The sequence below is a fragment of the Jaculus jaculus genome, chromosome 3, assembly GCF_020740685.1.
Source record: "Jaculus jaculus isolate mJacJac1 chromosome 3, mJacJac1.mat.Y.cur, whole genome shotgun sequence".
Lineage (NCBI taxonomy): Eukaryota > Metazoa > Chordata > Mammalia > Rodentia > Dipodidae > Jaculus > Jaculus jaculus.
The window spans coordinates 157192469-157214011 of record NC_059104.1 but is presented as its reverse complement, the minus strand read 5'-3'; the positions used below and the strand labels follow the sequence as shown (position 1 = coordinate 157214011).

At 43.6% G+C, this 21543-nt stretch overlaps 1 protein-coding gene across 4 annotated transcripts in view; it reads right to left on the bottom strand.

The window, feature by feature from the left end:
- Positions 1-21543, bottom strand: part of Me3 (malic enzyme 3) — a 193905-nt gene that overhangs the window by 52963 nt on the left and 119399 nt on the right. For all 4 annotated transcript variants that reach the window (XM_045144838.1, XM_045144837.1, XM_045144840.1 and 1 more), the window contains 2 exons: positions 17072-17147; positions 8586-8747 (listed from right to left, as the gene is read on the bottom strand). In XM_045144838.1, coding sequence (XP_045000773.1) covers positions 8586-8747; positions 17072-17147 — 238 coding nt within the window. The remainder of the gene's footprint in view (positions 1-8585; positions 8748-17071; positions 17148-21543) is intronic.

Here is a 21543-nt window from a genome sequence, read left to right as displayed (position 1 = left end):
GATGAAAGATCAGCCATAATGAGATACTGTTGAGGCATGAGGGTGACTCTGTTAGGGTTTGAGTGGGAACTGTCCCCCACAGGTTTGTGTGTTACCCGGCTGCTGGTGGTGTTTTGGGAGGTTGTAGAACCTTTAGGAGGTGGGACCTAGTTGGAAGCAGTGCGGAGGCAGGCATTACGGGTCAGAGCCCAGCCCTGATTCCAGGCCTACCTATCTACTTCTACCCACCACCCCATGCCACTGCTGCCCCAGCCATGACGTACTCCAGCTCACGCATTCCTGCAATGGTGGAGATGGACTGGACTGACCCCCTGAAACTGTCTGCCAAATCAAATTCTCCCTTAAGTTGCTTATTTTATTTAAAGAATATTTTATTATTATTATTATTATTATTATTATTATTATTATTTTTACAAGCAGAGAGAAATGGGAGAGGGAAAGGGGGGGCAGAGAAGGCATACACAAGAGAAAGAAAGAATGGACATGCCAGAGCATCTAGCCACTGCAACAAACTCCAAATGCATGTGTCACTTTGTGCATCTGGATTTATGTGAGTGCAGGGGAATCAAAGCCCAGTTGTTAGGCTTTGCAGCCAAGTGTCTTAACTGCTGAGTCATCTCTCTAGCCCTTAAGTTGCTTATTTTAAGTATTTATGATAGTAACAAGAAAGGTAACTATTACAGATACCAGAATCCAAAAAGCTTATATGTTTTTTTGAAGGATGGTCCCATTCTAGCCCAGGCTGACCTGGAACAAATTCTGTAGCGCAAGCTAGCCTGTAGCTCACAACAATCCTCTTACCTCAATACTGGAATTAAAGGCATTAATCACCACACCCAGCAAAAAAAAAGACTTGATGTTTTATTTGTACAATACAATGATCTATGCGTGAGACACTTCAAAACTAACCACAAAACTAGAAAAAAATTCCATATGGAAATGGCACTAAAAATGTTTGCAGAGCCTTTAAGTACTTTAATCATTTTGTCCTTCTGATAGTCTGATCTATTCTCATGTCTGTTTTACAGATAATAAGAAGTTAGAGTTTGAGGATTTAAACAAATTGCCCAAACTCGCTGAGCCCAGCTTTGAACATTCTCATGGTAGCATCTTCCTCTCCCCATCACTTGTTGCTGTGGGAGTCAGGGAACCAGGCAGCAACTCCTCATCCTCTGCCTGGTCTTCCCAGAAGAGTTCAGTAATGGCTGGGAAGATTCAGAGTTCCTTGTGACCAGGGTGGGAAGTTTCTAGTCAGATAACTCTCCTCTGGCAGGAGGAAAGCAGCAGGGAGTGGAGGCCCCACAGCCAACTTAACAGGATGTGGGAGAGATAGTCCACGTTGTTTCCTGCATCTCACCAGTTGACCTGCACAAAAGATTGACTGCAGCAAGGTATGGGAGCATTCGCTATCCTGGACCACCCTCTTGCAGCCTCCCCTCATCTAGCATGACTTCCTCATATGCACACGTGTATACATTTATCAAGGATGTTTTTAGCATATAGCATTATTGCCAGCCAAAGGGTAACCAAATATAAGATGACCACTTAAATTTGAATGTCAGATTGGTAATAATTTAATGTTTTTGTTCATCTTAAATATGTCCCAAGTGTTACATGAGACATAATTGTGCTAAAAAAATGACTGTTGGGCTGGAGAGATGGCTTAGTGGTTAAGGCATATGCCCACAAAGCCTAAGGATCCATGTTTGATTCCCCAGGACCCATGTAAGCCAGATGCACAAGGTGGTGCATGTGTCTGGAGTTCATTTGCAGTGGCTGGAAGCCCTGGTGCACCCATTCTCTCTATATGCCTCTTCCTCTGTCTCTATCTGTCAAATAAGCAAATAAATAAATAATTTTAAAAAATGACTGTTTATTTGAAATTTAACTGGTATCTTGCATTTTTGTCTGCTAATTCTGGCATCCCTCTCAACACAGGCAGAAGGAATCTTAAAATAAGAAGATATTGTCCTACAGAGGAACGGGTGTGGTCAGGATGTTCTTCCTTGTGTACCCTCAGTGTGGAAAAAGGGGTTCTGCACTTTGGAACTGGATGAATCTGACTTTGAATTCACACTGTTACTTAACTAATTTTGTGGCTTTGGCAGGAAATTTAACTTCTCTCTGCTTTACTTTTCTTTTCTGTTAAAAAAGGATCATTATTTCTGTGATATAATGCAAGTCCTTGAAGAAAAGGCTGTTTCTTACTCACTCATGTCTCCCCCAGGATAGTCATGGTGCTGGCACAGAGCAAACCTTTCAAAAGCATTTACTAGTATGAGCTGTATGAGTCTCATGATTGGGCTGCGCCGATGTCAGGGTAAAAACCCAGAAGGTCTGGGAAATACTGAGTATAGCTTCCTCTAAGAGAATTCCAAGGCTTGGGAAGCTTATGTGAGCTGTTCACATTCACAAAATACACTGATGGGAGCAAGAGAGAAGACACTATGATTTCTAGAACAGAGCTCTTCCCAAGGTGGGGGTACTCCACTTATTTATTTCCAAACTCTGTGCCTAGAAGGTACCCTGTCGCCTAACTATTCACTTAATGACTAAATCTTTCCTGTTAGTTTCTAAGTGCCATTTGGAACCAAGTAAATCAATGGTTATAACTGTAGCTGAAGGAATTTATCCAGAGGGTAAACTGGAACTTCCCCCTCTGCCCTGGGAGTCAGGGGTTGAGTACACCTTCCAGGGCTGTTTGCCCAGCTTTCCTTCCTACGGTTTTCCTTGGAGACACAATATTATGGAAAACAAGTGGTTTTTCTTCTCGTCGCTGGGCATGTCACTGGGGGAGTTGGAAGACAGCAAAAGGCACACTAAGAGATCACACACAGCATGTGTGGAGCTGGGAGGCTGTGGGGTTGGGTTCACACTGTGGTCATATCACTCTTTCCCCTCAGAGTCCCAGTCTTATGTATTGTTCATTTCTTGGGATATGTAGATGAGCCTAAGAGTAAGCTACAAAGATCCTGGGGGTGGCATCCTCGCTGACTACATATGTGCAGAGAGTGAGCTCTCTGACGGCATTCTGAGGCAGTGTTCATTACTCACAGTGACATCTTGCAAAATTGCAGAGCAGCTGCTGACGCTGTTTCCTCAGCAATCTCCCCATTGCTCAAGACAAGGTCGCCAGCTCTGCTGATGATCTGTGTTTGTCTCCTGGAGCAGACAGTGCCAGAGGGTCACACAGCAATTCCATGAGAGGCAAATAGAGGCTTCCAACTTCCACTGGAAGATGTTCAAGGCTCAACAGAACCACGAGAAAGCCAAGCCCCATGGTGTGCCCCAGTGGACCTTGGCATAGAATAGGAGGACTACAGAGCTTGAAGCTGGTTCTAGGGGAAGGCATTTCTGCTCTGGGCCTCTTTTCCCACATCAAATGAAAGAGTTGAATGAGATGGCTTTTGTTCCCTTCTATTTTGGTGTAGCAGTTACTTTCTCATTGCTGTGACGAAACACCTGATCAGAAGCAGCCATGGAAGAAAAGGGGTTACTTTCTGCCTATAGTTTTGAGGGGAAGTTTCATCATGGCAGGGAAAGCTTGGCAGGAACAGGCAGCTGGTGTCACCTCTGACCATCAGCAGAGGAGCAGAGAGTCAACTGGCAAGTGGGGATGGACTGCAATAGCTAAGGCTCATCCTCAGGGGCACAATTCCTCCAGCAAGGTTCCTATAGGTTCCACAGCCTTCTCAAACAGCATCACCAACTGGGTATTAAATATTCAAGAACATGAGTCTAGGAGGGACATTTTACATTCAAACCACCACACTTGGACAATGTGACCATCTTGTGCTTTGTTTCATCTGCACATGGCTATAACTGAAAGGGGCTCCTTCCCCCTGTGTCCTTGGCACTTAACCATGGGATGTCCATTGCTCCACGTATTTATTTTTCCAAACCTCTTTAGCGTTGGCAGGTAAAAGTGACTCAGTTTTGAGGCTGTAGACAGCAGATGTTCTCTTTCAACAGGAAACTTGGAGGAGTGATTTTAACTTCGGTTAAAGTTGCTGTTGCCTCAGGAGTTTTTGTAGAGACATATACACAGCTGGTCTAGTTCTGACACTAAAATGCTTCAAACAGCACCCTCCATGCTCCACTGCTGCCAGGCTTGCTGTCACGCCAAGCTTCCCTCTCCTGTAGCCCAAGCTTGCTCTGTGCAAAAGATGAACCCTAAGACATGGGGAAAGTATCTTGTTAACACACACACACATTTTTTTTAAGAACTGTGAGTGTGGGTAACAGCAAATACATGTGAAGAGAGAGAGAAATCACTGTATTCCTAATGTTGTTCTGAAGCACTTGAGGGTGAAGCAGGCACCTTGAGTAGATGCATGACCCACTAAAATGATCAACTGGGTGATAGTGCTGAAATCCTGACAACTGGAATAAAACATCCAGGCCTGCTTCTCACTTCCTACATGCCTAGAAGAGTGCCCAACACCTACTAAACATTCAATAAACTTTTATTAAATAAGTAAAGAGAAATTGTTCACAAAATTACCATAATTGAAAGAGTTAGAACAGAATTACAGGTACATTAGGATTACAACCAGCTAATACCATGTATATGTGTAGACAAACACTGGAAAGGGACACAAATGGAGTATCATGGAAGAATGCCATTTCCTTAAAAATCAAATAATATCATAAAGTTACTTTAGTAATGAAAATTCTGAAAATCAAGAGATGATATTTACCTGTAGAACAATGGAATGCTGGCAAGGGTACTGTTGGCAAGAGGAACCCAGTTTCCAACTAGGATTCCAATCTTACCATGGGTGGCAGATCCTTTTGAGCAAATTGAACTCTCTAGACCTCGGTTTCCTGATGTGGAAAATGAAAGCAGTGGCAGATGCTGTGCTCACAGGTTATTGCAAGACTAAGTCTGGGTGTAAGGTCCTGGCTCAAGATTGCCACTGGTTTGTAGCCATCTCTTGTGCTGGGTTTGTAATAAACTGAAATTTAGCACATCATGCTGGATGCTGGACCTTCAACAACAAAGGGTTCTAATGAATCTCTTACAGGTGATCAACACCATTCCTAGGAATGTAATGGCCTCAGAATTGAACTAAAGCTGTGTCCCTTCTTATGTAGGACCAGCTTCTACATGACAGGCAGAGTGAGGGTCTCAAATCTATATGCAATGTGGTAGGAAGTGCTGGAAGAACAACTGGGTTGCTGTGCTCCTCCACACAAGCAAAAGACACATTCTTTAAGGCAGAGAAGGAGCCGAGCATAAACTCAGACATTTGTCTGGAGGAGGGAACACAGTACAGAGCAAAACTCTAGTCCTGTTGGGAAGCGATAAGGCTTGTGCCCCCATCCAGTTTTCAGTCTACCAGGTTGGCAAGGAGGCATGTGGAGTGGAAGGTTTTTTAGAAGGAGTAAGATGCTCAGAAACCTTCTACTCCAGTTTCTTATTGTCTTGGAAGGGGATCAAGCCTACAAAGAAAGAGGTGGAGTGACCCGCCTGGCTAGTCAGTAGTACTGGGACAAGGGTCACTGTTTCTAAGTCTAGTCTTTTCCCCACTCCTCCTGCCTCCTGCCCTCTGCCCTCTCCTCCATGCTGGCTCTCAGGCAAGGCCTCCCGGATGCTCCTTCATTGGAGGGAGTCTGTGGATGAAGCCTGACGAAGCATCAGTCCTTGCTAGCCACCGTAGCGACTGCTTCCTCAAGAATGGAGGAAATCCATGCAGAGAGTCTTCACACATTTTCTTAAGAGACGTCACCATGGCTGGAGAGATGATGCAGTGATGGAGATCTTGCTGCTCAAGTATGAGGACTGGAGTTGGAATCCCCCGCAGCTAGGGAGATGCTGGGGTTGTGGCAGCCTGCCTGTAGTCCCAGAACTACAGAGGCCGAGACAGGGGGTCCTGGAAATGAAACCCTGTCTCCAGAAATAGAGGGCAGTGATTAAGGAACACACCTGATGTTAACCTCTAGCCTCCATGTGCACACACACACACACACACACACACACACACACACACACGTGTCCCAATGCATACACACATGCACACACAAATACACAGGAATAACAAAGGAAATATCACTATAGAATAGAAATAATCATTCCCTTTTTGACAATCAAGTAAAAAATTAAAGTAAATGACTTGCTTACAGCAACAGTTATATTTTTAGTAATTTATCCTAGAGATATATTAGAGATTGGGACAAAGCCTGATCTACAAAGGAGTATCTGAGTTTAACTGTGCTATAAGTCTAGACATGATCTAAATGTCCAAACTGCTCAGGGCTTCTTATGTGAATTACGATACAACAGTGACATTAAAGTGACATGGCAGAGTAACAGTTACTGACCTGAGAGAAAATTCATAACATATTTTAAGCTTCAAAAGTAGAATAGGCAGCTTACCAGTGGCTGTATACCACTGCAGATCACGACTCCCCTCCTCCAGTAACCACCAGGAGCTCCTCTGGGAAGACTCCAGTAAACAGCCCTCCCCCATCCATGCTCCTGTGAGCAACCCTAAACTATCTCAGTGTGTCACACACACAAAAAGACATGAAAGCTGGAAGGAGATTATTTGGGAAGAAGGGTTTGTTGGGAGTGAGAAGGGGGACTATGAGAGGCTGACGGGGGGGGTGCATGTGATCAAAAACAATTATATACATGTAAGAAATTATTTAAACTAAAATAAAAAGCTGGGCATGGTGATGCACACCTTAAATCCAAGCACTCAAGAGACAGAGGTAGGAAGATTGCTGCAAGTTCAAGACCAGCTTGGTACCACAGAGTGAGTTCCAGGTCAGCCTTGGCTAGAGTGGGACTTTACCTCAAAAAAATAAAATAAAAATATTTTCAAAACTCTGTCTAAAACATCATAGGTAACATAACTGCAAAATTTGGTTGTCATAAGTGTTTTTAGAGGAAAAAAGGCTAGAAGAAAATACACTAAAATGCAAAAAATTATTAGCACTGATCCTATGAATGATACTTAAATATTTTATTTATTTATTTGAGAGAGAGGCAGATACAGAGGGAGGAGCAAGAGAGAGACAGAGAGAGAGAGGGAGAGGGAGAGAATGGGCACTCCAGGTCCTCTAGCCATTGCAAATGAACTCCAGATATATGTGCCACCTTGTCCATCTGGCTTTATGTGGGTACTGGAGAATCAAACCTGGGTCCTTAGACTTTTCAGGTTAAGTACCTTAACCACTGAGCAATTTCTCCAGCTCACGACTGATATTTTAAACCCTTCTCTAGATTTTATTTTATTTTGCATGTGTATATATGTGTGTGTATGGGTGTACATGTTTCTTCAGGTGTTCATGCATGCATGTGTGCATGTGCATGTGTGTGTGGAACCCAGAGATTGATGTTGTCATCCTCAATTACTCTCCATCTTATTTTTCGAGACAAGATCTCTCACTGAACCTGAAGTTTACTGGTTCTGCTAGACTTGTTAGCTAGCAAGTCCCAGTGCTGTCTCTGCTTCCCTAGGGTGGAATTTCAGGCACAGACCAGCATGCCCAGCATTTACATGGATGGTGGGATCTAAACTAGGTCCTCATGCTTGTATGGCAAGAGTGGGGCCACCTCCCAGCCTCTGGAGTTTAATCTTTGAAAAAACAACATGTATTGGTCTTAAACTCAAAACTTAAATGTTGTCAAGAAGGCATTCTTTCAAAGTCCATTATATACATGTATGAAGATATCATAACGAAGCTGAGCATGGTGGCACACGCCTTTAATCCCAGCACGTGGGAGGCAGAGGTAGGAGGATCGCCCTGAATTGGAGGTCACCCTGAGACTACATAGTGAATTCCAGGTCAGCCTTGGCTACAGTGAGACCCTACCTTGAAAAACCGAAAGAAAAAAAAGAAGATACCATAATGAAACCCATTATTTTGTATCGTTAATTATAATTTGCAAAACATAATTTTATAGAAACATATTTGGTATTCTCTGAGCAAAACAGAACAAATTGTTTCCATTAAACAAACAATGTTTAAATGAAAGGGAAGGAATTCTTGGACACCTTTTCTGAGGTAGAGAGTCATGGACATGCGCACACAGTGTCCCGTGGTGGTACCCAGAATAGACAAGGCCCTGGCTTGGGTTGAACTCCTTTAGTCACCCATGATTCCGCTCAGTTTCTCTCGCTGGGTTGACAGGACACTCTTCTGCCTGTTTTGGACATTTCACTCTGTGACTCAGGTGCTTTGAGCTTTCGCCCTTTCACTCAGGCAGCTTGTCTTGAAAATGCTGAAAACACAGCCCACTCTTACCTCCAACAGCTAGACTCTCTTCACGGTGGGTCCGAGAATGGTTTCAAGGGGTTTGCAAGTTGCATGGGCTCATGGAAGCAATGGGAGACAGGAAGCACAAATAGGGTTCGTCAGGGGCACAGAAGTACCCCCGAGCGGACGGGGCTGTGAGGGGAGAACAACTAGCAAGATGTACCTCCTCTCCTGCACCCCTGAGTGAGGTGAATGCCTTGTTAAAGGGGATGCTGGGAAAGGAATGTCCCATCGCTGTGTGGATGCAATTAAATAACAGAAGAGTTCCCCTCTCTACCCACTTCCTACCCCAGAGCTCCTGGCTCTGGCAGCGTTACCTGATTGTTGGTGCCGACATCCAGCATCACAGGCAGGCAGTGCTGCGGGTTCACACCTCCACATGCTGTGTACAGGGCCAACTTGCCCACAGGGATGCCCATGCCATAGCAGCCCAGGTCTCCTAAGCCCAGTATGCGCTCCCCATCAGTCACCACCACGGCCTGAAAAACACAGTGGGATGCCCTCAATCAGGAGCTTGACCAATTGCTCATTTCAACATCTTAGCAGTCAAGCTTACAACTGGATTCTCTTGAGTATGTGTGTGTCGGGGGGGGGGGGGGGGGGGGGGCGTGGATAAAGCAGCCTATCTGGGATAAAGCCCACAGGGTTCATCAGCTGCAAGGGTCTGATCTTCTCTGGCACGTGAGTGAGAAACCCCACAGAGGCAAAGTTACAGACAGATACCAGCTCCTCATTCTGAGGTTTGGAGTTGGGGTGTGGAGTTGCTGCAGAAACAGCTGGAAGGAAACCACATCCAGTCATTCTTCCTCAGAGAAACTAAACAGACACTTGGGGTTGAGGGCAGGGAGGGAAGGATGTAATGAAGGGAGAAAATGGAAAGCAAGTGTTCGTGCTGCTGCTACAGCTCCAAGGTTTCGAGGCCGATGTAAGTGCTCCCCAGCTTGCTCCCAGGCTGTGGTATATCCACCGTGCAAAGAGCAGAGCCTGTGATGCCTCCTAGAATCTCCATTTCTTTTCTGATCAGGCAGCCTCAAGATGTGCTACGGTTGCCTTTTGCATATAGCAAAGAACCACCGAGTTCTTTGTACACCAACTATGTGCTAGAAACGGCGTTGGCTCCAGGCTTACCTATTGTAAATGAACAGATGCTGAAGCTCATGGCAATGATAGATATGGTTACATGATTATGATGGATGCACATTTCTTCACTGACTAAGTATATAGTTAACTATAACTATATACTATAACTATGAAGCACTTACTCTGCTAGCAAGACGCTACCACATCCGTCTGCTCACCTGGAAAGACAAGCATGCATGGACCCAGTCCTCCAAAAAGGTGTCAAAAATAGACAGAACATGCTTGTTAACGATTATGGCTTTGGAATGCAGGCCAGAGTGCAGCGGGACAGTGCACAGGCAGCAGAGGTTGAGGGGTTCTGGGAGGATGACCTGCTCCTGCAGATTTAGCCATTTGTAGATGAGGGTGACCCACAGGCCAGTCCTTGGACAGGTGGAGATTGTGAGGGTGAAGAGGAGAGAATGACAGTTGAAGGAAAAGGAAGTTAAGGTCCAGCATAAAGATGGGAGGTATTTAGTCTGTGTGTGTGGGAAGCAGGGATGTGTCAGTTATATGTGAGAACAAAATGGGAAGTTAGGCAGGAATTAGATGGTGAAATATTATAATGACAATCTCTCAATTGTTTATAGGTCAGAACAGCCTCCTTACCATCATAGACTCCTTTCATTCCTAAGATAGTTAAATCTGTGAGCCACCCATCCTTCCATTGAGTTCTGGATTTAAGACCAACTCTGAGCGTGGATGTCCTGCTTGGCTAACCATGGGCCCCTTGGAATTTAGTTTAGGTACACAGGGACAATACTGGGTGCTGGGATAAAGAGATAAACACATGTGCTGTCTTTGTACTTATAGCTCTCTCTCATCTCTCTAAGGGTGACAGCACACACAGGCTGCAGCTGCCTTTTAGTAGGAATAGGTGTAAAGATTCTAAAAACACTCCTGCCCTTCTGGAAGGGAGGGCCAGAGAATGCAGCAGAGTCAGGAAAATCATGATATTCCCCCTTTGATGGGTCTATGACCTCTATGGTTAGTGTTTACAACACATATCTCACCTCCACCTCCCACAACCCCTGCATTGGCCTGGGCAGGTAGAAAAAACTGTTCCTGGTGTTTCATGCAACTATGGCTCAAGGCCTTCATGGTCTACATGTATTTGTCAAGCTCTAGCCATATTCCAGGTACTGGATGGATGGTTCTGTGTCAGGTATCTTAGAAAGCCCCAGTGACTTGCCAAGATCACCTTGTTTGTGGATGCTGCAGGATTCCAGGGAGGCGTTGGGATTCTGTGTCAGGGCTCTGTCTCCACTGAACTACAACTCCTGTACTCCTGGCCAGTTCTTCCCGGCTGCAGCAGCACGCCCCTCTTTGCCTCTGCCTCTGGTCACCCGACTGTATCTCTAGCTGGAACCTCTCTCTCTCAAGTTACCTCTGGGGGCCCAAACTCTGGGCATTTCTCTACCTTCTCTCTAAGTCAAAGCTTTCTCATTTGGCTTCCCATTGGTTCTGAACTTGCTCTGTTTAGGGGGCAGTAAGCAGTACAAAATGAAGCATAGGCACTGTGCTGAACGCATCTTCTGGGGCATTATTTCAACAAGCCTAGGGTGGCGGTAGAGTGTTCTTTGCTGTTGCTCCCAGCCTGGAAATGTCCTGGGCTTCAGCTTCTCCGAGGGAATGGATCACCATCTATTACCCATTTCCCTGTATGCTGTTCAAAGTGTTGACTTCCTGCAATATCACCATGGGGTGCTTGTCTCTGTCTTTCTCCTATTTTCTCCTGCCAACCACCGCCAGTTTCATTGTGTCAAAAGGTCATTTTCATTATCTCATTTCCAGGCTTAAATACTTTCAATAGCTTCTAATTGTCCTTCTGGACACCTCTAAAATGACCTGAACCCAACAAACCTTCTGAAAGTTATCTTCCACTACATCTGCATGCAGTCACATCTTTGGGCAGTGGTGTCTTCACTCTGAGGAATACAATATCTCTCTACTACTGTCGTCCTTCTTCCTGGAAGGCCTTTTGCACCATTCTCCAGTAGGACAAATTCAGCACGTTGCAGTTTAATGAAGATTTCCCTTCCTTTGAACTATCAGCCCTGGTTACATCTATTACAACACACACTTCCTGTCACCTCCCTTCCGTCTACAAACAGTTAAGTCCCTGTTGAGTGCCAAGACTCACATAAGGTACGGCATAACATCTGGGGCATCTGGGGGTCACGCTGCTTGTGGTTTTAGTGTGACTTGTCTTTCTGAGAGCTCATGTGGGAAGCGGTAGGCACTGTCTTTGGAAGAGATCAAAATAGTGTTTGTGTGACTCCAGTGAGCTGACACAAATGTGAAGGTCGAAAGAGCAAGAGCAATCCCACTGTGGTCTCTCTGGCTTCCAGTCTGACATGTCACCTCCCACCTTCACATCTCCCCCCTTCTGCATTGTGAAGGCATTTCTTGTGAGATATTCCCCAATGCTGAGCTGATGCTCAAGCCACAAACTTCTAAAGTTAAAAGTTTAATAAACTTCCTTTTTTTATGCATTAGCCATCATATGGTACTATGCTGGACTCATGATTAAGCAGATGACACTTGTAGCTAACTATTGGACCCAGCCAAATGGATGTACCATATTCCCCTCAAATTCCACAAGTCTAAACAAATGAATACTTTCCCCCTTCTTCCTCCTTTCAAACATTTTTACTTTGTTGACTTTTTCTCTGATTTCCTCACATTTCCTAAGTTCTCCGTCATCAGAAATCCTTGGCCAATTGGCCACAAAGTCCTGTTGCAATGACCTGCTCCATTTCCTGGCATTGATTCAATTATCTTCATATTATTTTTGCTTTTTCTGTTCCTTCTTATTTATTTATTTGAGAGTGACTGAGAGAGTGAAAGAGGGAGAGAGAGAGAGAATGGGCACACCAGGGCTTCCAGCCACTGCAAACGAACTCCAGACGTGTGCACCCCCTTGTGCATCTGGCTAATGTGGGTCCTGGGGAACCGAGCCTCGAACCAGGGTCCTTAGGTTTCACAGGCAAGTGCTTAACTGCTAAGCCATCTCTCCAGCCTATTTTTGCTTTCTTGGACCAGACCATCCACCACTCACCCAAGACTTTATAATGTTCTGACTGGTCTTTTGCTCTCAGACTCTCCTCATTTCATTTTATTTCTCCAAGCATGCTCATACAACATCTAATGTCAGCTTGATCTGTCAAATAAACCTCAGGTATCTTAGCTTGATCTTCAGTATTTTCATGAGTTAGGTTTCATCTGACCTTTGAATTTTTGCTTCTTCTCCATCCTAACAAAAATACTTCTAATTTCACATGAGCTTTATACTTCTTAAGTAGGTAGCATTTTACTCAACTCTTCTATTTCCTTGATAGGAATTTTACCAATTTGTAGGGCTCAAGGAACAGTTCAAAAGAACCTCCTCCTCGAAGCTTCCCTTTGGATTCATCACTCCCTCCTTTGAATTCTTAGAGCAGTTCACTTGTCCAAAGTAGCTATTACTCTCTTCCTTATACTTTCCTTGTCTTTCATAATAGTTCTAAGCATTTTAGGGGCAAGTATTGGGTTGTATTACTTTAAAAAATTTTTTTTATTTATGAGAAAGAGAGAGAAAGAGAGAATGTCCATGCAAGGGCCTCTAGCCACTGCAAATCAACTCCTGATGCATGCATTACTTTGTGTATCTGGCTCTACAAGGGCACTGGGGAATAGAATATGGTCCCTTAGGCTTTGCAGGCAAGCACCTTAACTGCTGAGCCATCTCTCCAGCCCTGGGTTGAACCATTTTTGATTTCTCAGCAATTAACTCCATGGCCTGCAAAGTGACACATACTAATAAATGTGAAGCAATAGGATAAATCCAACATAGAGCATGAAGTCACTTCTGCATTGGACAGAATTCAGGGCTGGTTTACATTTATAAGTTCAGACAGAAGATGGTATATCCCATTTTTCATGATGGCAATGCCACTAATGATGAGAACCAATGGTTCAGTGGGTTTTGTCAAAATGCTTAATTAAAATCTAGGCAGCCTTCTTGGGTTTTAAAAGTCAGCAACAATTTTCTGGAATGGCAAAAATCACATTTTCCTTATGTGGATATCTGGTAAGTTTTAAGTCCCTTGCCTTTCAGATAACAAGGGGGACTTTGGAGGATGGTATGCTAGGTTCCTTCTTTGCCTGGCTACTTCAGACCTATGACATTTTCTAATTTACTAGGGATGCCCTTTAGCCCTTGTGGATCCAATGGGAATGACCAAGGACTTGCTGGATGATCATGGCTCTTTGCTTCCTTAGACTTGTAGCTATGATCATGGGCTTCCTACAGTCCATTGTATAAACCTCTCCTTCCTCTCCCTTTGGTTCCATACTTCTTTCTCATTCTTTCCCTTCCTCATCCTCTTCTTCTTCCTCTCTTCATTCTTCTCCCCTGATCTGGAATGTAAATAATGCATATTCCTTAGTTTTAGATTGTGTTTCTACTCCTCACTTGAAAGGAACATAACCTCTTAGATTCTTTGTCTCTCAGAGACACTGGTAAGTCCTAACACTGTGAAGGTGGGGAGATTGTTGCCTCATATTTTTAAGGCAACTGAAGGAAATACATTAAAAAATAGAAAGGCTATATTGGGCTGGAGAGATGGCTTAGTGGTTAAGCACTTGCCTGTGAAGACTAAGGACCCTGGTTCAAGGTTCAATTCCCCAGGATCCACATAAGCCAGATGCACAAGATGGCACATGCATCTGGAGTTCATTTTGCAGTGGCTGGAGGACCCGGCATGCCCATTCTCTCTCTCTGCCTATTTCTCTCTCTGTCTGTTGCTCTCAAATAAATAAATAAAAATAAAGAACAACAACAAAAAAAAAGGAAAATAGAAAGGCTATAGCTTAGAACATTTTGAGCTTCTGAAAGGTTACCTTGCGTGTGCAGGGAGGGAGGGAACCTACAGAGAAAGGCTTGTGAATAGGTCAAGATAAGGGACTGAGGAATGCCAGGGACAGTCCAATAAACACAATATTCCTAATTTTTCCAGAGAAGAAGCCAGAGATTCAAGTGCTTTGATATTTGTTTTAAATGAAGTCTGATTTTAAAATGTTGCCTCTAAGTTCATAGTTTTCAACAACCAATGAGATCCAAATCAGATGTGTCTGGGGATCAAGTCATCTGACCGCTCATATGTGGCCTCTGATTCCCAGGAGGGCCCCTCACTTCCTTGGCTTCCCTTAGGCCCTGCATGCCTATGAGTGCTGTAGCTCCCCCTGCTACCCACCCTTGCCCCTGTTTTGACAATGCTCATTCAGTTGATTGTCAATGTCTACAAACATTATGGTTAATCTTTACAGTAGGAAAATAGCACTCAGGGAGGGTGTCTGCACATTCAGCAGGCACATGGGAGGTTCAAGACCAGAAGCCCTATGTGTCTGGTAGGAAAACCAGGCTTGCTTTCTGTATGTAATCACTGGGGCTTCTCTGAAGTGTGGTAGGAATAAAGGGTGAGGTTGCACAACATTCACTGGCCTACTCTGGCATCTCACAGGGAGGGTGGACACCAGAGGTCTCTTTGTACCTTGTCTTGCACACTCCTTTTCTGGGTAGCAAAGAAATGATGTTCTATCCTTGTTCGCTGGCAAGCCTATCTACCAGAGTATGTACTCCTTGAATTTGGTCCCGGAACAGCTTTACCCCAGGGTCCTAGAGAACTCTTTCAGAAGAAATACTGAATTCTGAACAAATGTGACTGAGTTAGAGGCCACTCATCGGCCCTGATCAGTGCATGTCCTTCCAATCCCCTTGGAGGTCCAGTTGCTCTTGCTCTCTACCTGGGACCTGCTTGAGCCGCCCCCCTCCTCTAGGGTGACCACAAAGCATCTGTTTTCAATCCTCCAGAATCACTGTTGCCATCTATCTGGAAATTAGCACTCAATATTTAGAAGGACTTCAAACATGTTTATTGAGGTCAGTAGCTATTCAATTCCTAAGGTTCTATTTTGAATTTGTATTCTATTCCCAAACATGATATAAGGAATTCTGGGGGGAAAAATCAATGCCTTTTTCATTTTATGAAAATTTTGAAAATATATTCAATTATTTGAGAGAGAGTGAGAAAGTGAAAATGAGAACAAGAGTAAGTGTGTTAGGGCCACTGCACATGAGTTCCAGATGCATGTGCCATTTTGTGCATCTGGCTTTCTGTGGTTACTAGGGAATCAAACCTGAACCAGCGGACTTTGCAAGCAAGCACCTTTACCTGATGAGTCATTTTCCTAACCCATGTTAAAAAAATGTATCTTGTGTGTTCAGGTGTGTGTGTGTGTGTGTATGCAGGTTCATATGTGTGGGTGCACTTATGTGGTGGCATATGTGCAACTGTAGGTGCATATACCTATGGAGGCCAAAGGTTGACGAAGCTTTGGCTGTAGCTGAGACCTGGCTCTTGAGAGCCAACATCCTTTTCTGAGCTGATTCTAAAGGATCACGTTCTCCAGAGAAAGCCAGATGTGGGTGAAACCCAAAGAGAGGTGGGTAAGAGGCTGCATTTGTTACTCTTTGGAGAGGAGTGAGGAGGGCTAAGGGAACTGGCAGGGTGAAGAGGGCAAGACGTTTTGCAGAGAAGATAGCAGAGGACCACAGTCTCCCAGGGGCGGCAGGGTGAGGTGAGCAGTAGCCCTAGAAGTTACACTGGACTTAGTCAGCTCCAGCCCCTGTGGCTCATGTTGTTTCCAGACATGGCAATGGCCTTGGATGCCAGGGTTCCTCAAACTCTTTCATCAAAGTCCTTATAGCAGAAGGAGAGCTGAGGGCTTAGCCAGAAGCTAATAATTTTTATAAAGTCACACACTTCATATTTAAAAATTAATATATTTGCTTTCTGCTCATTTTCTTCTGACTTTATTTTGAGGTCAGGTCTCACTGTAGCCCAAGTTGACCTGGAACTCACTCTGTAATCCCAGGCTGGCCTCGAACTCACAGCCGTTATCCTACCTCTGCCTCCTGAGTGCTGGGATTAAAGGTGTGTGCCACCATGCCCGGTACTTCTGACATTCTTGACTGAAATTGATCTTCAGAGAGCAGTGCCAGGCTTGCTTTGTCACTCTGCGCTCCTGATTACTGGGTCACCTTGGGTACACATACCCAGGTGGCAGTCTTGCTTATCATAAGCTTTTTCTCTTTGTGCAGAAGGTTCATGCATACATCTTCATTTTGAAATCCTGACTATGCAAACTCTACCTTCACTCCAAAGCCCAGTTCTGGTGTCTTTTCCCCCTTGAAGCCTACCTCTGCAGTCATCCTCAGCTCTTTCTGGGTACCTCACTTACCTCTCATTCAGTTCTACCTGGTTAGTCTTTTGTGTGTCTGTCTTCTTTTTTTTTTTTAACTTATGACATATGAGTGACTCCAGAAGAGATTCTATAATTTCTCCCTGTTTCCCATAGGAAAAGGGCACTGTATATATCTACCAGGTACCAATCCATGTTGAACACTTCTTTCTTCAGACTAATATTAATGAGAACAATGAGTAAGTTTTCACAAGTGCTTGGTTAACATCAGTCTCTGCTCTGTGCTGCATGTGTGTCTGGCTATAGCAGGCCTGGGGAGAGTAGACAGTCTGCTGTCTTCAGTGTCAGAGTGGCTCATTTTCTAGGTGGAAATGATTCCTATGCAGACCATAGCGATTCATCCAACAACAGAGAAATAGTAATAAAAACAAGAGCATACCTTAATGGTTTCTTCTGGCCAAGAGTTCAGCATTGTTGCAATGTGGCCCCTGTCATGAATGGTGATAAACAGCCCACTAGGAAAAACAAACACGCACAACACAGAGAAACCAGGAAGTCAACGTAGAGACAGAGTGAGAGCCCCAGCACTGACTATCAAGTTCATCACTTAGTTTCATCCATAGACCTGGACAAAAGGAATCCCTTCCCAAAGCCCCAGTAGTGTGGAGGGTACTGCTCAATTGCTTCTGCATATGGGACCAATGGTGCTTCGAACTAAGGGCTCAGCCTACCTGTTGCTTGTGTTTTCTACATATTGCACCTTCTCTTCATCTCTTTGGACCAGGAATCAAGACCTGAGTTTCCTGAATGGATGCTTTGACAACTGGCTTGGGTTGGAGAGCCCAGAAACAAGTACCTCTGACTCCTGAAGTGGGGGATGTAGCTGGGATGGGAAAAGGGAGTGGACTACATATCCAGAGATAGTTTTCTTGACCTTTGAGTCTGAGAATTCTAAAAACAAACTTGGCCTTCCGGAATATTAAGAGCGTGTACTTATAAATGAAAGAAAATAGAACATGCTTTATTTAACACTTGACTATCTTGATTTGGGGTATTTAATGTTTAGATCTAAAGTATGTGGATATGAGTCTTTTGCCCTAGGATCAGTGGTAAGAGAATAATGGAGGTTCTCCTCTCTTTCTTCCTCTCTTTGTCTCTCCTATATTTCCCATAAAATTCACATGTTCAAGTCTTTATCATTCTAAAACTTAACAAGACTTGTGGATTTTGATAGAGACATAATAGCTTTAATAGAATCTTTCTGCTCTTTACAGTTATAAAATTATTTTACCTTGGAAGAATCTACCTTGGAAAATAAGAGTTATATCTTTTTAGATATGCAAATTTTCAGCTTTTCTCCAAGTGCAGTCAAATGTGCAAATAGTTGGAACAGTAGAAAGCCAGGGGCTTACAAGCTTGAGGTGTCGGAGAGCAGAGGTTAGAAGAACAGTTAGGCAGTGACGGGGGAGCATTCTGAAGTGGAAGGTGCTTCAGAGAGAATGGACGTGGGCATAAAAATCCCACACCACTGGCTGACACAAAGACACTGGAAGAACTGAGCAGAGATGCGTTGTTGCCAATTTGGCAAGAGGGAGCTTGGAACTTAAATCCAGTTTAGTTAGAAACAGAAAACTAGTCTTTGGAGAAACAAGATAGAACCAGATTACACAGAAGTCTAGGTGCATAGAAGTTCGTTATACTAACCTGCTTACTTCATTTATGCCTGAGGTTCAAAAGTCAAATAGCAACAATGACAACAATACCACTGAATCACAAATTATACTTTCCTTCCATTCCTTGCTGGGATTGTTCTTTCTTCTTCCACCTATCTCCAAACTTCTTAAAAACTTTCCTATACTACCTATTTCCATTTTTTTTATCTTCCACCTATTTCTATATCCACTATAATTTGTCTTTTCTCAATATCATGCTTCTAAACTACCAGTGACCATCATATCCTTGATTGCAACAAACACATTTCAGGCCCTATCTACTCTGACTTCTTAGGAACATCTACCACTTACTCACTTGCCCACCCCAATTTTGGCCTCTATGAGTTCACTTTCTTTGAGATTTCCTCTTTCTCTGGCTGTTCCTGTTTAGTCTCCTATGCTGGGTCGTCTAGCCACTATGTGATAAGGTCTCTCAAATACACCAGCTATCCCACTGTCCTTACTTTCATTCTTTCTCTGTGATTTCATCAATGCCTAAGACATTTGGGCAATGACTCTTAAATGTCTGAAATCCAGAGTTTCTCACCTTTGACACTATTGACATTTTTGGTTAGATAATTCTTTGCTGTGCAGGTGAGGTTGTCTTGGGCATTGTAGAATGTTTGGCACCATCCATGATCTCTACCCACTAGATGCCAGTAGCACCTCACACTCTGCTGAGACAGCCAAAAGATGTCTCCAGTCATTAGCAAATATACCCTCAGGAGACAGAAATCACCCTGAGTTTTAAAGCCATTGTTCTAGACCTCTATATTTAACTGCCTCCCTGACATACCTCAAAGGCACTCAAACTTAACATGTCTAAGAGCAAATTTATGATCTAATCTTCCACCACTATGACTCCAAGACAAGATAAAACAAAGACTCATTCTCCAGTTGTCAGCCACACTGGCTTCCTTTCCAGCCCTCCTGTGCCATGTTCTTCCTACTTCAGGGCTGTTCACATGCTGTTCCTTCTTCCTGATCTTCCCTGCTTCTCCTCACTCTTCATTTAGTTGATTATTTCTCATTATTTTTATAAGTTCAAGATCAAAAAGTAGAAGCTCCTTGTTATGTGCTCCAACTCTTTCATTCCTCCCAAAACAAACACATAGACTGGTGTGATTCTTTGGTAACAAACCTTCATTAGACTGCAAGCTTCATGAGGGCAAGATCTGCATTTATTTGTTTTTTTATTGTCCATCACTGCATACCTTAGGTTAATGCCAAATACATCGTATTTGAAGAGGTAGAGAAGTGTTGATGGTGGTTGAGGGACAAAGATGAAAAGTGTTGAATAAAATGGAATAAGAGTTGGAGTGAAGGCAATTTATGTGGTAAGTTGTATCAGCCTGCAAGGAACATGTGATCTGGGTGATGCTGGGTGGCGCTGGACAGTGCTAGGGAATGGGCACAGGGAGGACAGTAGATGGGCCAAGGATTTAGGCTGTAAAATTCTATTCACCACCTTGAAGAAGGGCAGTGTCAGCCTTTGAATTAACTCCTAAAGCTTGTGAGCAGGTTTCAGAACAGGCTGCCAGCATATTCCACCCTAAAATAGGCCTCTTTGGCCTAGGGATTATTTTGAGCTAAAGGCCATCATGAAGTTCCAAGAAAAAAGAAGTGCACCTATGTTCAAGATTCTACAAAACTGATTGTCTGGTTAGAACTTTGGTGACTATGGAGAGATGGAATGTTGCCACGCTATCTTGGACAAGTGTGTTCAGCTCTCTGTGTCTGATGTAAGTAACATCCTTGTGGCTGGCAGGTAAAACCTTTTGGAATGTATCAACAGATTACCAGCTTCAACCAACCCCAAAGCTAAGACAGTCATACAATAGCATCTGAAGCTTGCAGAAGAGGGTTTCTTGTGCTATAACCCATTTACCTGATGCTCCCATCGAGGTATTTGAAAGAAGACTTGGTTTGTGACTTACTTCTGCTCTATAACTATAAACATTCCATGAGACCATCACCAGGTTGGAATATGGTATTTGGAGTAACTGAGATACTCCTCCAGGCTGTGGCCCCTCACACATGGTTGGCTCCAGAATATATTCTTATTCCTTTTGAGGTGAGAGCTGTGTTTTTGCATCAGCACCATTGAGAATTAGCAGATGCAGAAAAAGCTCTGAAAATCAGACATGTTTTCCTATTGTAGAGAAAGTTTATATTTTGCTAAGTCGTTTCCATCATTATAGCTGCATCTCTCTCCTGTAACAGGAAGAAGAGAACTCTTAGCAACTCTTTTCAGTGGAGAAGGCATTGACCTAAATGCACAAGACTTACTAAATAATCAATCCTTGCTTTCCACACTTGTCCTGGACATCTCCTCATAACCCCTTTCTTTCAGAACTCCAGACTCCTTTTCTTTGTTTTACTCGAATGTAGTATTTATATCCTAAATTCTAACTACTTGTTTGGCTCCTATGTGTACATGTGGAATACATGTTATTAAATTTCCAGTCTTTGAAGCTGGAGGGATGGCTTAGTGGTTAAGGCATTTGCCTACAAAGTCAAAGGACCTAGGTTTGATATCCTAGGTCCCACATTAGCCAGATGCACAAGGGGGCATGCATGTCTGGAGTTTGTTTGCTGTGGCTGGAGGTCCTGGCATTCCCATTCTCTCTCTCTCTTTCTCTCTTCCCCTCTTTCTCTGTCAAATAAATAAATTTCCAGCTTTTCTTATTAATCTGTTTTTCACTACAGAGTTTTCACCCAACTAGGAACTGTTAAGGGAATAGAGATTCATTTTTCTTTTCTTCACTAACAAGGAGGCTGAGTTTTTTCAAATTCCAAGACAAGGTCCCAGCCCCAGACACACTGATGACTCACTGAGAGACCTTGGGGAAATCACTTAACCCAAACTCCCCTCTGTGACACATTTATGGTCTCTTGGGGGGGGGGGAAGGGGTTCTTAATTTGGCTTTGCTTTTGAAATATATTTTATGTTAACATTCCCTCTACACCCTGACCCCATAAGATCTTAGGACAAAAAGTACACATGATAAGGGGTAAGGGATATGTTCTCTTTTAGGCCTGCACAAATCTCTAAGTGATTAATTGTTAACACAGGAAAATGTGAGTATGGAAATTATCTGGTGCTTTAAAATAAGCCCTCTTTATTGCAGGTACGAGGATGAGGCATACTCCAACAGTTTTACATTTAAATTTTTTTTTTTTGGTTCATTTTTTATTT